The 12827-nt window shown below is 38.7% G+C and overlaps 1 protein-coding gene across 2 annotated transcripts in view; it reads left to right on the top strand.

The window, feature by feature from the left end:
• DCLK1 (doublecortin like kinase 1) overlaps positions 1–12827 on the top strand; it is a 224924-nt gene that overhangs the window by 190077 nt on the left and 22020 nt on the right. For both annotated transcript variants that reach the window (XM_088159567.1, XM_088159568.1), the window contains exons 11-15: positions 3913–4059; positions 8990–9123; positions 9839–9916; positions 10558–10654; positions 12418–12498. In XM_088159567.1, the coding sequence (XP_088015693.1) occupies positions 3913–4059; positions 8990–9123; positions 9839–9916; positions 10558–10654; positions 12418–12498 (537 nt within the window). The remainder of the gene's footprint in view (positions 1–3912; positions 4060–8989; positions 9124–9838; positions 9917–10557; positions 10655–12417; positions 12499–12827) is intronic.

The following is a 12827-nucleotide window of genomic DNA, read 5'->3' as shown; positions in this document are numbered from 1 at the left end:
TGCCGGTAGCAAGGAGCTGACATATTTTCTCTGATAAAAAAGTTAAATCCTAAGACGAAAGAAAAATACTGGCACTCTTTCATGCCATGAATCCCTTTGGGTAACCAGTCCCAGAATAATTTCCCCATTCCCTTGATAATCACAGCCCTCTCTCACTCTTAGGTGTGCAATGTGAAATAGCACAGCTTGAGATCAGATACCATTAGCCATCTTACACTATTTTAATCATAATTGCTGCTCTATTCTATTCTAAGTGAGCTCACTATGAGATCCATGCTGCTTTTGGTTTTCCTCAGTGCCTGCAAGAGCTTGTTCAAAGGTACCTCAATCCCCTTGCACAGCACTGTAATCACATGTAGCCACAGCTTTATCCTGCATTGACAAATCCTTCATCTTGGCCCCATGAGGTGTGGTAAGAACTAAAAGCTGTGCCTTGCCTAACCTGCCAAGATGTAAGCACAGAGCTGCTTTTATGGGTGAAACCTGCTGTGCTATTCATGGTCGAAAAATGTGTAAACTATGGTGTCCAATGGATTTTTAATTGAAGTCCTATTCAGCTAAATGAGAGAGGAGGAGACTGAAAATTCTAGAAAATAACTAGCCTAAAAGATGTATATTAAAAAGAAAACAAAAAAAACATGCATTGTATTCACTTTCTGGACAAATCTCTTTTCTTGTACACTTTCTTCTTTACTCTTTAAGATTGCTGCACATATTCTTTTTAGCTATATTGTAGGAATCTCTGTGTTTCTCATGTCCTAGAGAACACTGTTCTAATAGTCTTTACTTTTATGTATAATAATAGAAGAAATGTAGAAGACCTATCCTGATTTGGAGAAGTCAGCTTTGTTTCTCTGAAGCAAACATCTATTCCTTAATATATAGTTGTAAGAAAAGCCTTGTTGCACTCTCTTGGTACTAGGGAAGGCATTTCTGGAAAGACATTAATTGTTAATTCACCAGTTGCTGACTGTTACCATTTCATAGCGTGCACTGATAGAATTGATTAACCATCTGTTATTGACTGACTTTTGAAGACCTGACTTTAAATCAAACTCACAGACAGGAAATAGAGGCAAGGAGAAAAGGCTTGATAGAGCAGAGCCCGGTTTCAGTTAATACCACCCTGCATTAATTGGCAGTAACATGTTTGACATAAGTGACTGTTGCAAATCCCGCCCTCACCTCATGGCAGATAGACCATTCATTGCTTTGTAAAGTGTAAGAAAAAGCACTTCATAAATACAAATATAAACACATTGCAAGTGGTGCTTGTAAAAGGAAGCAAAGCCCTGGTTTCTGGCACACTGCCTTTTTACACAGCGAAACAAAATTGTTATTCAAACCTAACAGGGGTTTGGCCAATTTAAGAAGCCAGATTTATTGCTGAGTTTCCTTTACCGCTCCAGGATATGATTTCACTTTTGCAGAAGAAAAAGAGAGATCATATCATTTACATAACAAGGTAATAAATAAATAATTGGTTACTGTAGTTTCAAGTACACTTCCTCATGTGCACAGATGATAAAAACTGCATTCAGATGTTGCTGGTCCTGTTTCACTCCAGAACAGGGGATTTAAGACTGAAATGTCATCCTGAACTCACCCCTGGTGCCTGAATAAATGATAGTGACCTGCTGTGTGAATCGGCTTAGCAGAACCTTGCAGGTTAAAGTGCTCTTTGGGGAGAGGAAAATCTGAAAACAATTCTGCCTGATATAGCTGTCAGCTCTGTTAACTCTTTCCAGGATATCACCTCTCTTTTAACCGCAGAGAATCCTGCAGACTAAATATATGCTCTCTTTTCTTAGCAGGATACCTGGTAAGAAACTTTACTGACTACGGTAGATGCTTAAATGGAGAAAATTATTCTGCTTCAGATTGGCTTGACTGTCTGTTAAATTGCTCTGTAGCCTCTTTTTCTGAGTTTACGTTTCTCCTGTACATTAACATTTGTTCCTTTTCTTCTGACTTCAAGCCAAAATTTTTCCTTCTGTTTTTAAGGCTCAGCTTCTTTCATTCTTGTTCCTCATATCTCAGCTTGGAGACTATTTTCTTTGTTTAGAGGCAGATGCTTTGCTGATGTTATTGACACTTTTTCTGAGCATCTGGAACATATTAGATAAGACCAAAGATCTGTCTAATCCACTGCTTCATGTAAAAAAGCAGCTGGTACAGGGGTTTCACAGGAAGGAGCTTAGGGAAGATAGATTATTTATCTCACATACTTTGCCACATGCTGATATCTAATACTTAGGGATCAGATAATGCCATGAAGTACATGGTATTGTACTTTTGCCAAATATTTGGCCTCATTCTCTCTAATCCTCTATCTGGTTTAGTTTGGCCTTTTGTTCTTCCTTTTCCTTGACACTATGTATCTTGATGTGTCTTGAACAGTCACCAGCCACGGCAAGAAATTCGATGTGGTCCAGATTTGACAATGGTGGGCTGTAAGCAATTTCCAGAGAGCTGGGATTTTGTATCTACAGTGGGAGTAAACCTACCCTGGCATACTTCAGCTGCACCTCAACAATGCAAAAATTTTAATAGTTTGTTAGGTTTTTTATGAGAAGTAAAGTCTGTTTTATCACGTTTGAGTCTTTGGTGGTTCTCTTTTCCTACCCTTTTTTCTGTAGCCATGATTCCTGGAATTTATTTTTTTGTTCCTTCCCCCCCTCCTCCTTTCTCTGGAAAGCAGAAAAAGTGTTTATTCTGGAGTTGAGCCTTAAAAAGACATAGAAAATATCTTGAAGCTGTTGATAAAACTGTGAGAGCTGGCAAAGTTGGGACTCCTCCCTTGCCTTCAGAAAATACCTGCTTTTTCTTTTAAATGCAGTCCTCTGTGATTTTTTTCTTGATGTTTTGACGGCAGCAGGGAATTTTTGGGTTTTTTTTGTTTGCAGAGTTATCCTTTGCCTCCTTTTTTTGGGAGGGGGGGTGGGAAGGGGGGCAAAGGTTCAATACCTCAGAGTAGAATCTCTCAAAAGATGACTGTTTTTTCCTCCAATCTGTCAAACTCTCTTCTTATTGTCATCTTTAAAATTACTTTTCTATCTTTGTCCAAGCACTTCCATGTTCCTTCTCCCCACTTGCCAGCTCATCTCTGGAAATACAATCATGGCTGCCTCAGACACTGGTAAAGATCATTTCAACTTTGAGGACTTCACTTAGTTTTCCTTCTTTTCGTCTTTCCTTCTTTCTCTCTCGTTTTCTTGTTTTTCTTTCACTGACAGCAGCTTTTAGCTGTGCCTCCCAGTATGATTGCCTGACATACATACTGTAAAGTTCTTCAGTATTAAATGCAAGAGGCGTCATACTACCAAAAACTTCACATCTTGTGTAGAGAAAGTGGTTTTTAAAATCCATGTTTTCAAAGCTTTGTGACATGGAAACACAATTTTAAAATACAATAGCAGTGAAGACAGGTAACTTTGAGTTCTCAGTTTCACTCAGAGTTTCTTCATCTGTCTGGGGTTCAGTTAGACATTGGGAAAAAGTTTGATGTTAATCTGTTTGTGATTATTATAAAGAGTGCCAAGGGCTGGTAAATGGCGTCATGACAGGCAAGTGTGTAGTCTTGCCAGAAATTTGTAGCAGGCTCTGAACACACAGGTTGGCAAGTGCTGGACATGTTACAAAAGCAGCAGCAGGTGGGAATGGTTTGCAGCAGAAACTCCAGCCTCTTGGCTGACCAACTCAGTCATGACAAATGGCTCTGAGCTGTGGATCTGTTTACCTGCCATTACGGGGGATGTCATCACAGTAACCATAGTTCATAGCTGCAAGGAAACTCTGCTGCTCCCTTCCCTTCCTCCCCCTCCTTCTCTAAAAATGTTCCTTGATCTTCCCTAAATTTTTCAGTCATTTCACAAACAATGTTGCTCATATCCCATGGTAATTTTGCTCCAGGGAGGAGATCTTTTTGATGCTATTACTTCCACCAACAAATACACAGAGCGGGATGCCAGTGGGATGCTTTACAATCTGGCCAGTGCCATCAAATATCTTCACAGCCTGAACATTGTCCACAGGGATATCAAGCCGGAGAATCTACTGGTAAGTGAAGATTCAACTTTCAGTATTGCTGATAACTTGGGAGTGTGTGAGAAAAGGTCTGCACTTCCTCCTTCCACATGCCTGCCAAGTTTATTTCAGTCTTTTAAGTCACTGATCTTTTAATGTTAACCTTTGCATTGTAAAGCTCTCCTAAGAATAACAGCTGTCACAGGAAGTACAGTAACATAAGGTGGTATGTCTAGACTGTTCCATGGGAGTTATTTCTGGGATCACTAGAAGTAAACTTCTAGTAAACTGCAGGATAATTTCAAGCTTCTCATAAATAAAAGTGTTCTTCCCTCAGCGGACTATTCTGTACTTTTGTCCCTGCCTAAATAATTAGCAACCCTTTAGTTTTGCAAGTATGGTGCGTGTAAATGCTATGCCTTAATCATGTCATGCATCAGAGCAGAGTCAGGAAGAGACTTCATTGTCCTTCCCCTACTGCATCTCCCAGATAATCCTATAGCACTTTTCATTAAGCCACTTTCACAAACAATCTAAATCTTTGTTTTTCTAACGAAATCTGTATGGACCTTATCCACTGAAGACAATGAAAAACATACCCTGTCAATTAGTCTTTCTGCTGAGAATTTTGCACACTTGAATGCAGCAGTTGCATCCTCCACATAGTTTTATTTCTCCTAAGAAATAAGCTTCTCCTGAATATTTCACTGTTCTGAGTTTCACAAATTTGCTGACATGTACCAATATCAAGATGTCCCAATTCTCCATATATTCTGCAACTGTAAAATATTGTTCACAGAATCGTAGAATATCAGTTCTCTCAGCTGTGTGCTCTCAGCCATGACTTAATGCATTTAGTCCTGTTGACAATGAAGAGGTTTTATAGGAAAGTTGACTCCAGCAGATATTACTGAACTTCCAGGCAGTGGGATTTTTACAGTTGAAGTTCCTCTAGTGGCAGGTTCTGGGTGAGGAAGTAACCTGCCCTCATTTTCGAGAAACTGCTGAAAACACACTGGGTGGAAGTTTCACTAGACACTAATGACTGATACACCTTTCCTGGCCCTTTTACTGCCTTTTAATTTCTGGTGCTGGCGTTAATAAGTGGCTGGATACAGATGTTGTAGCAATCCCATGCCTGGATTCATTAATGCTGTTCCTGGAGTGTGCAGGAGGGTCTTGGTCTGGGACAACCCTTGCTCTGCTGCTGTCTTGACTTGTCTGTAAATGCCTAAATTCTATTGTTGTCAGAGTTAAAATTCTGGCGGAAAAGAGGTGGGTAGGAGATGTGGGCAGGAGGTGAGGGCAGCAGGGCAGGGATCAGATTTGCCTGCTCAGCTTTTCTGGTAATTACCCACTACTGGGAATGATCATATTGTTCACATTGGAGCTGAATTATTTTTGAGTGACTTTTCCAGAATTGTGCTGGAAAATTCCATTGATTTTGAGACTGAGCTGTAAGGATGAAGCATTTAACCTCTTGCAGCATCCTAATTCTAAAAAGCCAGCATTTGATTCACAAATTGCATTAATTCTCTAAGGTTTATCAGGCCCTTGAAAGAAACAAGTGCTGTTTTTGAAGAGTGCTTTGGAACCAGCCTTACTGAGCTCTGACCCTGGTTCTGACGTTGTCTGCCTGTGGCCTCAGTGTCTCTGAACCTTTCTGCTTTTATCTTAGCTGTCAAATGGGATGTGGTGCTCCTTATGTTACAAAACTGCAACTAGTGTTATTTTCATGGCATTTACAAAACACTTAAATGCAACATGAGTCTCAGCGTTTCTTTTGCTAAATACCTTCTACTTGCCTTTTGTAGTCTGCCTTTTCCTTGCAGCTCTTTAACCCTTCACCTAAGTGGTCATGGTGGTATTTTTCCCTTGTTGTTCTTGTGCTGTGGCTTTCCCTCTGCTACTGTCACGGTGTTGCAGTGGCAAACTCTGGTTGTGTTGTTATAGCTGGTTCTCCTGGCCACTAGTGTGAGAATCAGCCCTGTCTCCCCAGTCCTTTTCCTACTCATGGATTGTAACTTTAGGTTTAGAGGAGCATGTCCTGTGGCTAAACAACCTCATTAGCAGGAAAGAGACAACAGGGAGGATGAGCAAGGCTGTGGAGTTGCTACAGGGAAACATGGGGAGTAAAGGGAAGCATGCTGCTCTGGAGAGGGAGATGAGAAGCGGATGTTCACCTGGAGCTGCTTTTTTTCAGCTCTTACCAGCCCCTGGTAGAGCCTTTCCTTTCATATCCTCCTTTGTCTCTTTTCATTTTCCTTTCTTCCCAAAAGTAACTTTCGGGCTTAGAGCTGATGTGTGAGACCAGCTCTAGACCCTGCTAATAAATCTTTGTATGTATGAACCTATTCTGTGTGCTGCACCCATTATTTTTTAACTGCTTAAATAGTCCATGTTATACTCAAAGCATGTAAAGTCCACCTAATGGTCAACTGTCCAAGAGTGTGCTGAATACCTGTGATGTTTTAGCATTTTTGTTTGTTTTTTTTATTCCCTAGGGAGTCTTCCATGTTTTAATTGGAACATTTTTCATAATTGTTGCTATTTAGAACGTTTATTTTGTCAAGTCATGGGATGTCTTTATAGCTGTATAATAAACCCTAGAGAACAACTTCTCTGTCTGTTGCCATCTGCACTGATCACAAGAGCAGCTTAGAAAATACTGACAGTCTTTATACTAATAGGATGCATATGGTGGCATACAATTATGTGTGGCTGCATTCAATTAGTGTAGTACAATTATACAGTTTTATAGCTTAGTTAAAACAGTGAAAGCACTACGTAGTGGGCAATTTGCACTAATCCCCATTTCTTTAATTGCCCTTCAGTATTTAAATGCAGGAGCATATATAGCATTTATTCTGAATAACGAGTGTTAAATTATCTTTCCCATTCCTTGACTGGCAAGTAACATACCACAGCTTCACATTGGGCTCTTTTTTATATGGAGTTATAACAGGGTGAGGAAAAGTTACTTACTTCATTTTTACAAGTCAACTGAAGTAGTTTTCCAAGCAAAGTAATTCCTCAAAGCAGATGAGGCAGAATACTAGAAAATACACTGTACAAAACCTTCTGCATAGGTAAATAATGCCAAAAATCCTCTTCTGTAATCAACTTCTAGTATGGATGAGTCACACAAGGTGTGGTCTATTGAAGGAAGGAAGTTATGAATGTATGCTAGGTTAGCACAGCTCAGAAAGGGCTTTGTAAATTATAACTGCATGGAACAGAATATGAAATACTAATAGGCCAGATTCAGCTCTTGATGTCTAAGTGTACACTTTACATATTTCAGCAAGTGAATATTTAAAGCCCTAGTCTCTAGACTTTAATTAAAATTGTTGTTGAATTTAGATTTATTACTGCCATTTCAGAGAGCACTTTCTTTCGTTTCAGGAACCAGATGTATTTAACAATCTGTGTTTTGAATAAAACCGTAATTGCTTTTTTTTTTTCCCAGTGCTTTTCTATAAACATAACTTTTTTCTGGCTTAGTAGAAGAGAAATGTGAATCCATTATAAATTGCTGGTCCTCTTAAAGATCCAGTTGAATTCTTAAAAGTAACATAAGGAGAGGAGAAGAATTTTGTGTATTCTGAATGTCTGCTTGTGGCTGTTTCACCTGGTAAGCAGGGATTCAGGACAGAGAGGGGTTTTCTCTCTAGACATGACTAATATTAACAAAAAAGAAACTGGGGGATGGGGGCTGTATAATATAATTATTATGAGCTATAGCAGATCTGTAGGAAACTATGGTGAGAGACTTCAAGAATTTATTTTTGCTCCAAGTGAACTCTTCAAGAGTACCATGTAGAATTCATTGTATTTTCCTAAGAAAAAAATCTAGGATTTTCTTCTTAAAACAGTCATAGATAAATGTGATTTTGGATGTAGGAGTAGCTGGTCAAGATATGTATATAAAGGATTATTTTGGTTTTGATTAAGAAGTATGATATGTATTATTTTTGCACAGTTTTGCTGCAAATTATTTACCAGCACCTTGATAGACTAAAGATAGACTAATAGTCTAGTGTTTAATTTAGATACATTTTTTTATTTTAAACATTTTTTAATTGGATCTGGTCTTAAAGGCACAGAACTCAATATCTGGCATAAGCAGATGGGGGTACAATGCAGCACAATAAAGTCACCCTAGGACATTAGTTCTCAGTGATTGCAGGTTTGAGGCCATTCTTTTGCTCTGAGCTTTTAAAATTATGTATTTTTTACTGAAGTTTCTAGATTTCTTCTTCTTTTTCTTTTTTTTTTTTCACGCGAGTACATCTTAAACTCCCTTTGCACCCATAAAACCCCGTGAAAGATCGCACTGCTGCTGTGAAGACCAGGTTTTAAGACAGGATTTTCATGTATACACATTAGCAGCCCTAATTGCTTGTGTCCCATTGATTGTGATGCTCCCATGCCAGTAAGACACTCATTGGTGTGTAAGTCATCCCAGGAGAGGACAGTATTTCTAGGTGAAATACTCCAGCTAGGTTTGTGGCTTCAGCACACGGACAAGAGCCTGGAACTGCTATCAGTACAGTCACTTTTGTATTATCTAAGTAGTTGAAGTTCCTGTGCAAACGTTTAAGCTCTCTGTAAGTAAAATGAATAAACTCAACCCACCTACACTGAAAATTCAGTAGGGACTTGTGTAGGAAACCCGCTGTTGGAGGGTCATGCATTTGTTTGTGAGTTTTAGCACCTAGCATGTGGTACATCTTTTGTTGGGCAGGTAGTGAGGTAAATCTTTCCCAAACATCCTGGCTGTATTTGAGGGAAGTTATCCAAATTGTCTGTGAATTTTCAAAGCATGCAGAGAAATATGTTAAAGGTAAGGAGGAGAAAAAGAATTTCAAATAAGAAGAAACATTTCAAGCAGTTAGTAAGTGATTATAGTAGTTGCCTTGATGGTTTTGAGGTAAAACTTTCAATTTTCCTCCTTATTTAGGTTTATGAACACCAAGATGGAAGCAAGTCCCTGAAGCTGGGAGACTTTGGCCTAGCAACAATTGTGGATGGACCTCTCTATACTGTCTGTGGGACCCCAACATATGTAGCTCCAGAAATCATCGCTGAAACTGGGTAAATCACTTCTCGTGGTGATACATTGAAATGTACTCAATGGACCACATTCTTGCCATTGTGCCAGACTGAAGTTCTTGCAATTAAGATTTTTATGCTGCGCTAGGTTGGCTATGATGCAAAATCATGGTCATGGCTCATATAAAATTCACATGGAAGGGACCTCTGGAGGCTATCTTACCCAAACCAGTTCAGAGCAGGCCAGCTTTGGAGTTATACCAGGCAACCTCTGCCAGCTGTTGGCCTTAAACTTTTCAACTTTACACTGGATTGCTAACTAGCCCTTTGCAGATACAGTGGGAGTAATTCTGTTCTCTAGAGACTGCTAACACCATTCACTTAATTCTATTTCATTATCACACACTCCTCTTCTGATATGTTCCACAGAGTAAATGCCTGCTGGCTTGACCAGCCTGTGTCACCTTTGCAGACTTCATGTTGACAGCCATCACTAACTCAAGTTAACTCAACTTGAATTAGTTAACTAACTGAAGATTATAGTTCAATGTCTTCTGTGCACTCATACATTCTGATCTAATGTAATTTTAACATGTAAAGTAAAAAATATTTGATAGCAGAATGAGGATTGGTAGGTAGACAAAGTTCAGATGAAAATTTATAAGAAATTATTAATGATTCTGAAGATGTTTCCTCTGTTCTTGCACTGTAGTTGGTAAGAATCAGATGTCTCTAACCATGTCTCTCACATTTCTAGATATGGCTTGAAGGTGGACATCTGGGCAGCAGGTGTGATTACTTACATCCTGCTCTGTGGTTTTCCTCCATTCCGTGGGTATGGACTGATCTATTCAACCATCCTTGTTATGTGAATTGGTCCCTGTGCTCCTTTCATGTTAGGCACAGAGATTCCCACTGGTAGAAGTTCTCTGCTCATAGGATTTGATTTTTTTTCCCTGTGCTCTGCATAGTGTTCTACACAAGCCCCATAAATGTCTGTGATTTTATGGTAAAATCTCTGTCTCATGTGTGTTTATTGTAGTTTAAACTTCATTGCATTGCAAAACAAGAGCCTTCATTACAGGTTTGGTGTGCCTTTGCCTGAAGTTTTAAATACACTGTGAAAAAGCTGTCTTCTTTCATGGACAAAATGCAACATATTTTGTGGTTGTTAAAAAGTAATTAAAATGGAAGCCAGTTAATAAGGATATGTCAGATATTTTATCCCCTCAAAGCAATTGCAAAATTGTGGACAATCCTAAAGATCAGCAGAAAGAAAGAATGTACCAAATGCACTGTGTTTTATGATCTCACCATTAACACCCATGGCTGCATGTTTGGGGCAATCAACAGCTTCCAAAAGCATACTAAGGCATGAGCAATAAAAAGCAATTTTAAGAAGTCTATTGAAACCACATCTGAAAATAATTTCTCTTTGGGTTTTGTTGTTGGTTTTCTTTGGTTTTTACTTTACAGAAGTGGAGATGATCAAGAAGTGCTTTTTGATCAGATTTTGATGGGACAGATGGATTTTCCATCTCCATATTGGGACAACGTTTCTGACTCTGCAAAGGTGAGTTTTATACTTGATGATACTTTCTTCTACAGTATTATTTTCAGTGGGAGTGCCTAATGCTTGTTGTCCTTTCACAGTGTTGTATTTGACACGTCTCATACATCTCCTGCTGCACCTATAAATTCCTCTGGGTCCCCAGTTATGCTTTATTTGGTTACTGTCTCTTAGATTCCAGGTGGTTCTGAAATGGGCATGATATCTTATGTGATTTCACACACAACAGAGACACCAGTAGCCCTTATTGATTAAGAAAAAAATAAAGTAATTAACTTAGCTCAAAAGCTCCCTTGGACTGTGCTTTACATGTACTTGTGAGGGGGACCTGGTACCAACCTGGAGCCTTTGAACATTATCTAATAATATTATGGGGAGGCTGATTTCCCTTATTAACCCCATAAGATATTATGTCTGTTGTTTCTTTCTGTCAAAGAACCAGGCCTCCCATTGCCTTATTGTTGCAGAGTGGTATGAAATACAGACTTGTTCTGGTCTCAGCTCTTGACCTGCAGTCTTTGGTGTGCTAAGGCAGATATAATTATTTACAGATACAGACCTTGAGAGAGTTCATTATACTTGCAGAGCAGATCAGGTTTTTTAACTCTCACCAATGCACTAGAGCAACAGTTCAACTCAAAGATTTTCTAGGGGTCTGGCATTAACTATAGTCATATGTATGAATGTAAGTGGACAGAGACATAATACATATGTGTATGTAAAAAATCATACGGTCATTCTGTAGATAGATAAGTGCTTACTTTCAGTCAATTTACTTCTCTTGTCTGTAAGACAAATATATGAAAAACTGTCTTTCTGTTTCCTTCAGTGTGACAGTGTTTGATTAAACACAAGAAAAACAAGTAGTGAAATTTGTAAGTGGATGCAGGTAATGAGAGTAGCTCTGAATCTCCATGCTTTGGAGAGTTAGTTGCATCCTGCTTTTACAGGTATGTGGAGGGCAATCAGGACTAGCATTTTAGCCTGATAACTAATGAGGTTAATGAATGAGATACAGTTATAGAGTTGAAAGTCCTCTAAACCAAATCATTGTGTTGTGGCAGGCATTATTTCATGGCATCATTAGTGGGAACCCCGCAAGTCCTTTGCCAGTGGGTTTTTCTGTGAAACTCCTGCCAAATAGTTCTGTCTAAAATTTCTGGTTTGAAGCCTTAGCCTGTCCATTTAAGTTATTCTTGTAACTAAGAATTACTAGCTTTGGTCTTTGGTGTTGCACCTTTATTTGCTGTCATATTGCCATCCTGTTTCCATGCACTGCGCTCTGTGAATGAAATTATCTAGGTAATTGCAGAGAAAATCAGAGGATGAAAAATAATGGTTTTAAGTGTTGGAGTTTTAATATCTTCTACATCATTTTTACAAGAGTTTGAAGTAAAATTATATTTGCTGGCTTTTTCTTTCCTACAGAGGAATTGGCTTTTTCTTAATGGGAAGCTAACCTAATTGCATGGGACCCTCTGTTTTGCACATTATGTATTAAGTGCTTTTCTCTTAAACAGTGGCCTCAGAACTGTCTTCTAGCTTCTCAAGGTACTGTCAGATATTGATTTAAAAGTTCAGCTGAGAGTTCATCAGTTCATAGTTTTTCTATTTTCTTGAATAATCTTAGTATATTTCTGCAGTTGGTAGTTCACTCTCTCTTTGAAAACTCTTACAAAATCAGTGAAAGAGTTCTTAAATGAATGAAATACTGACTTTTTCATTAAAAGTGTTCTTTAAATTTGACTGTGAATTCAATTTCTCAGGAACTTATCACAATGATGCTTCAAGTAGATGTAGATCTGCGATTCTCAGCCTTGCAAGTTCTTGAGCATCCATGGGTTAATGTAAGTATTTTCAGACTTGTAGATGCTTCTTGCAATTTGGCACCTTTGAGCTCTTTTCTGTCAAGCCCTTGCTATGCCCTTTTGGAAACCAGCACATTCTAAAGATGCCACAGATTTAACTGAACATAAGCTGGGTTACAGGCTGATTTAGTGTATTGTGTACCTTGGAATTTTCACTATTTTGTGTGTGCTCAGCTCATTTTCTCTGAAATGGACTTTCAACAAATCTCAGTCCTATTTGATAAATGTATATCTGTAACACTCAGCTTCAGAGGCCCGTTTTGTTCTCCTGAAATCAGATAGACTAAAAAATCTCACAGTCATGATTA

Source organism: Sturnus vulgaris, chromosome 2, assembly GCF_052056855.1.
Source record: "Sturnus vulgaris isolate bStuVul1 chromosome 2, bStuVul1.hap1, whole genome shotgun sequence".
Classification (NCBI taxonomy): Eukaryota; Metazoa; Chordata; class Aves; order Passeriformes; family Sturnidae; genus Sturnus; species Sturnus vulgaris.
This window is presented reverse-complemented; position numbering and strand designations above follow the sequence as displayed.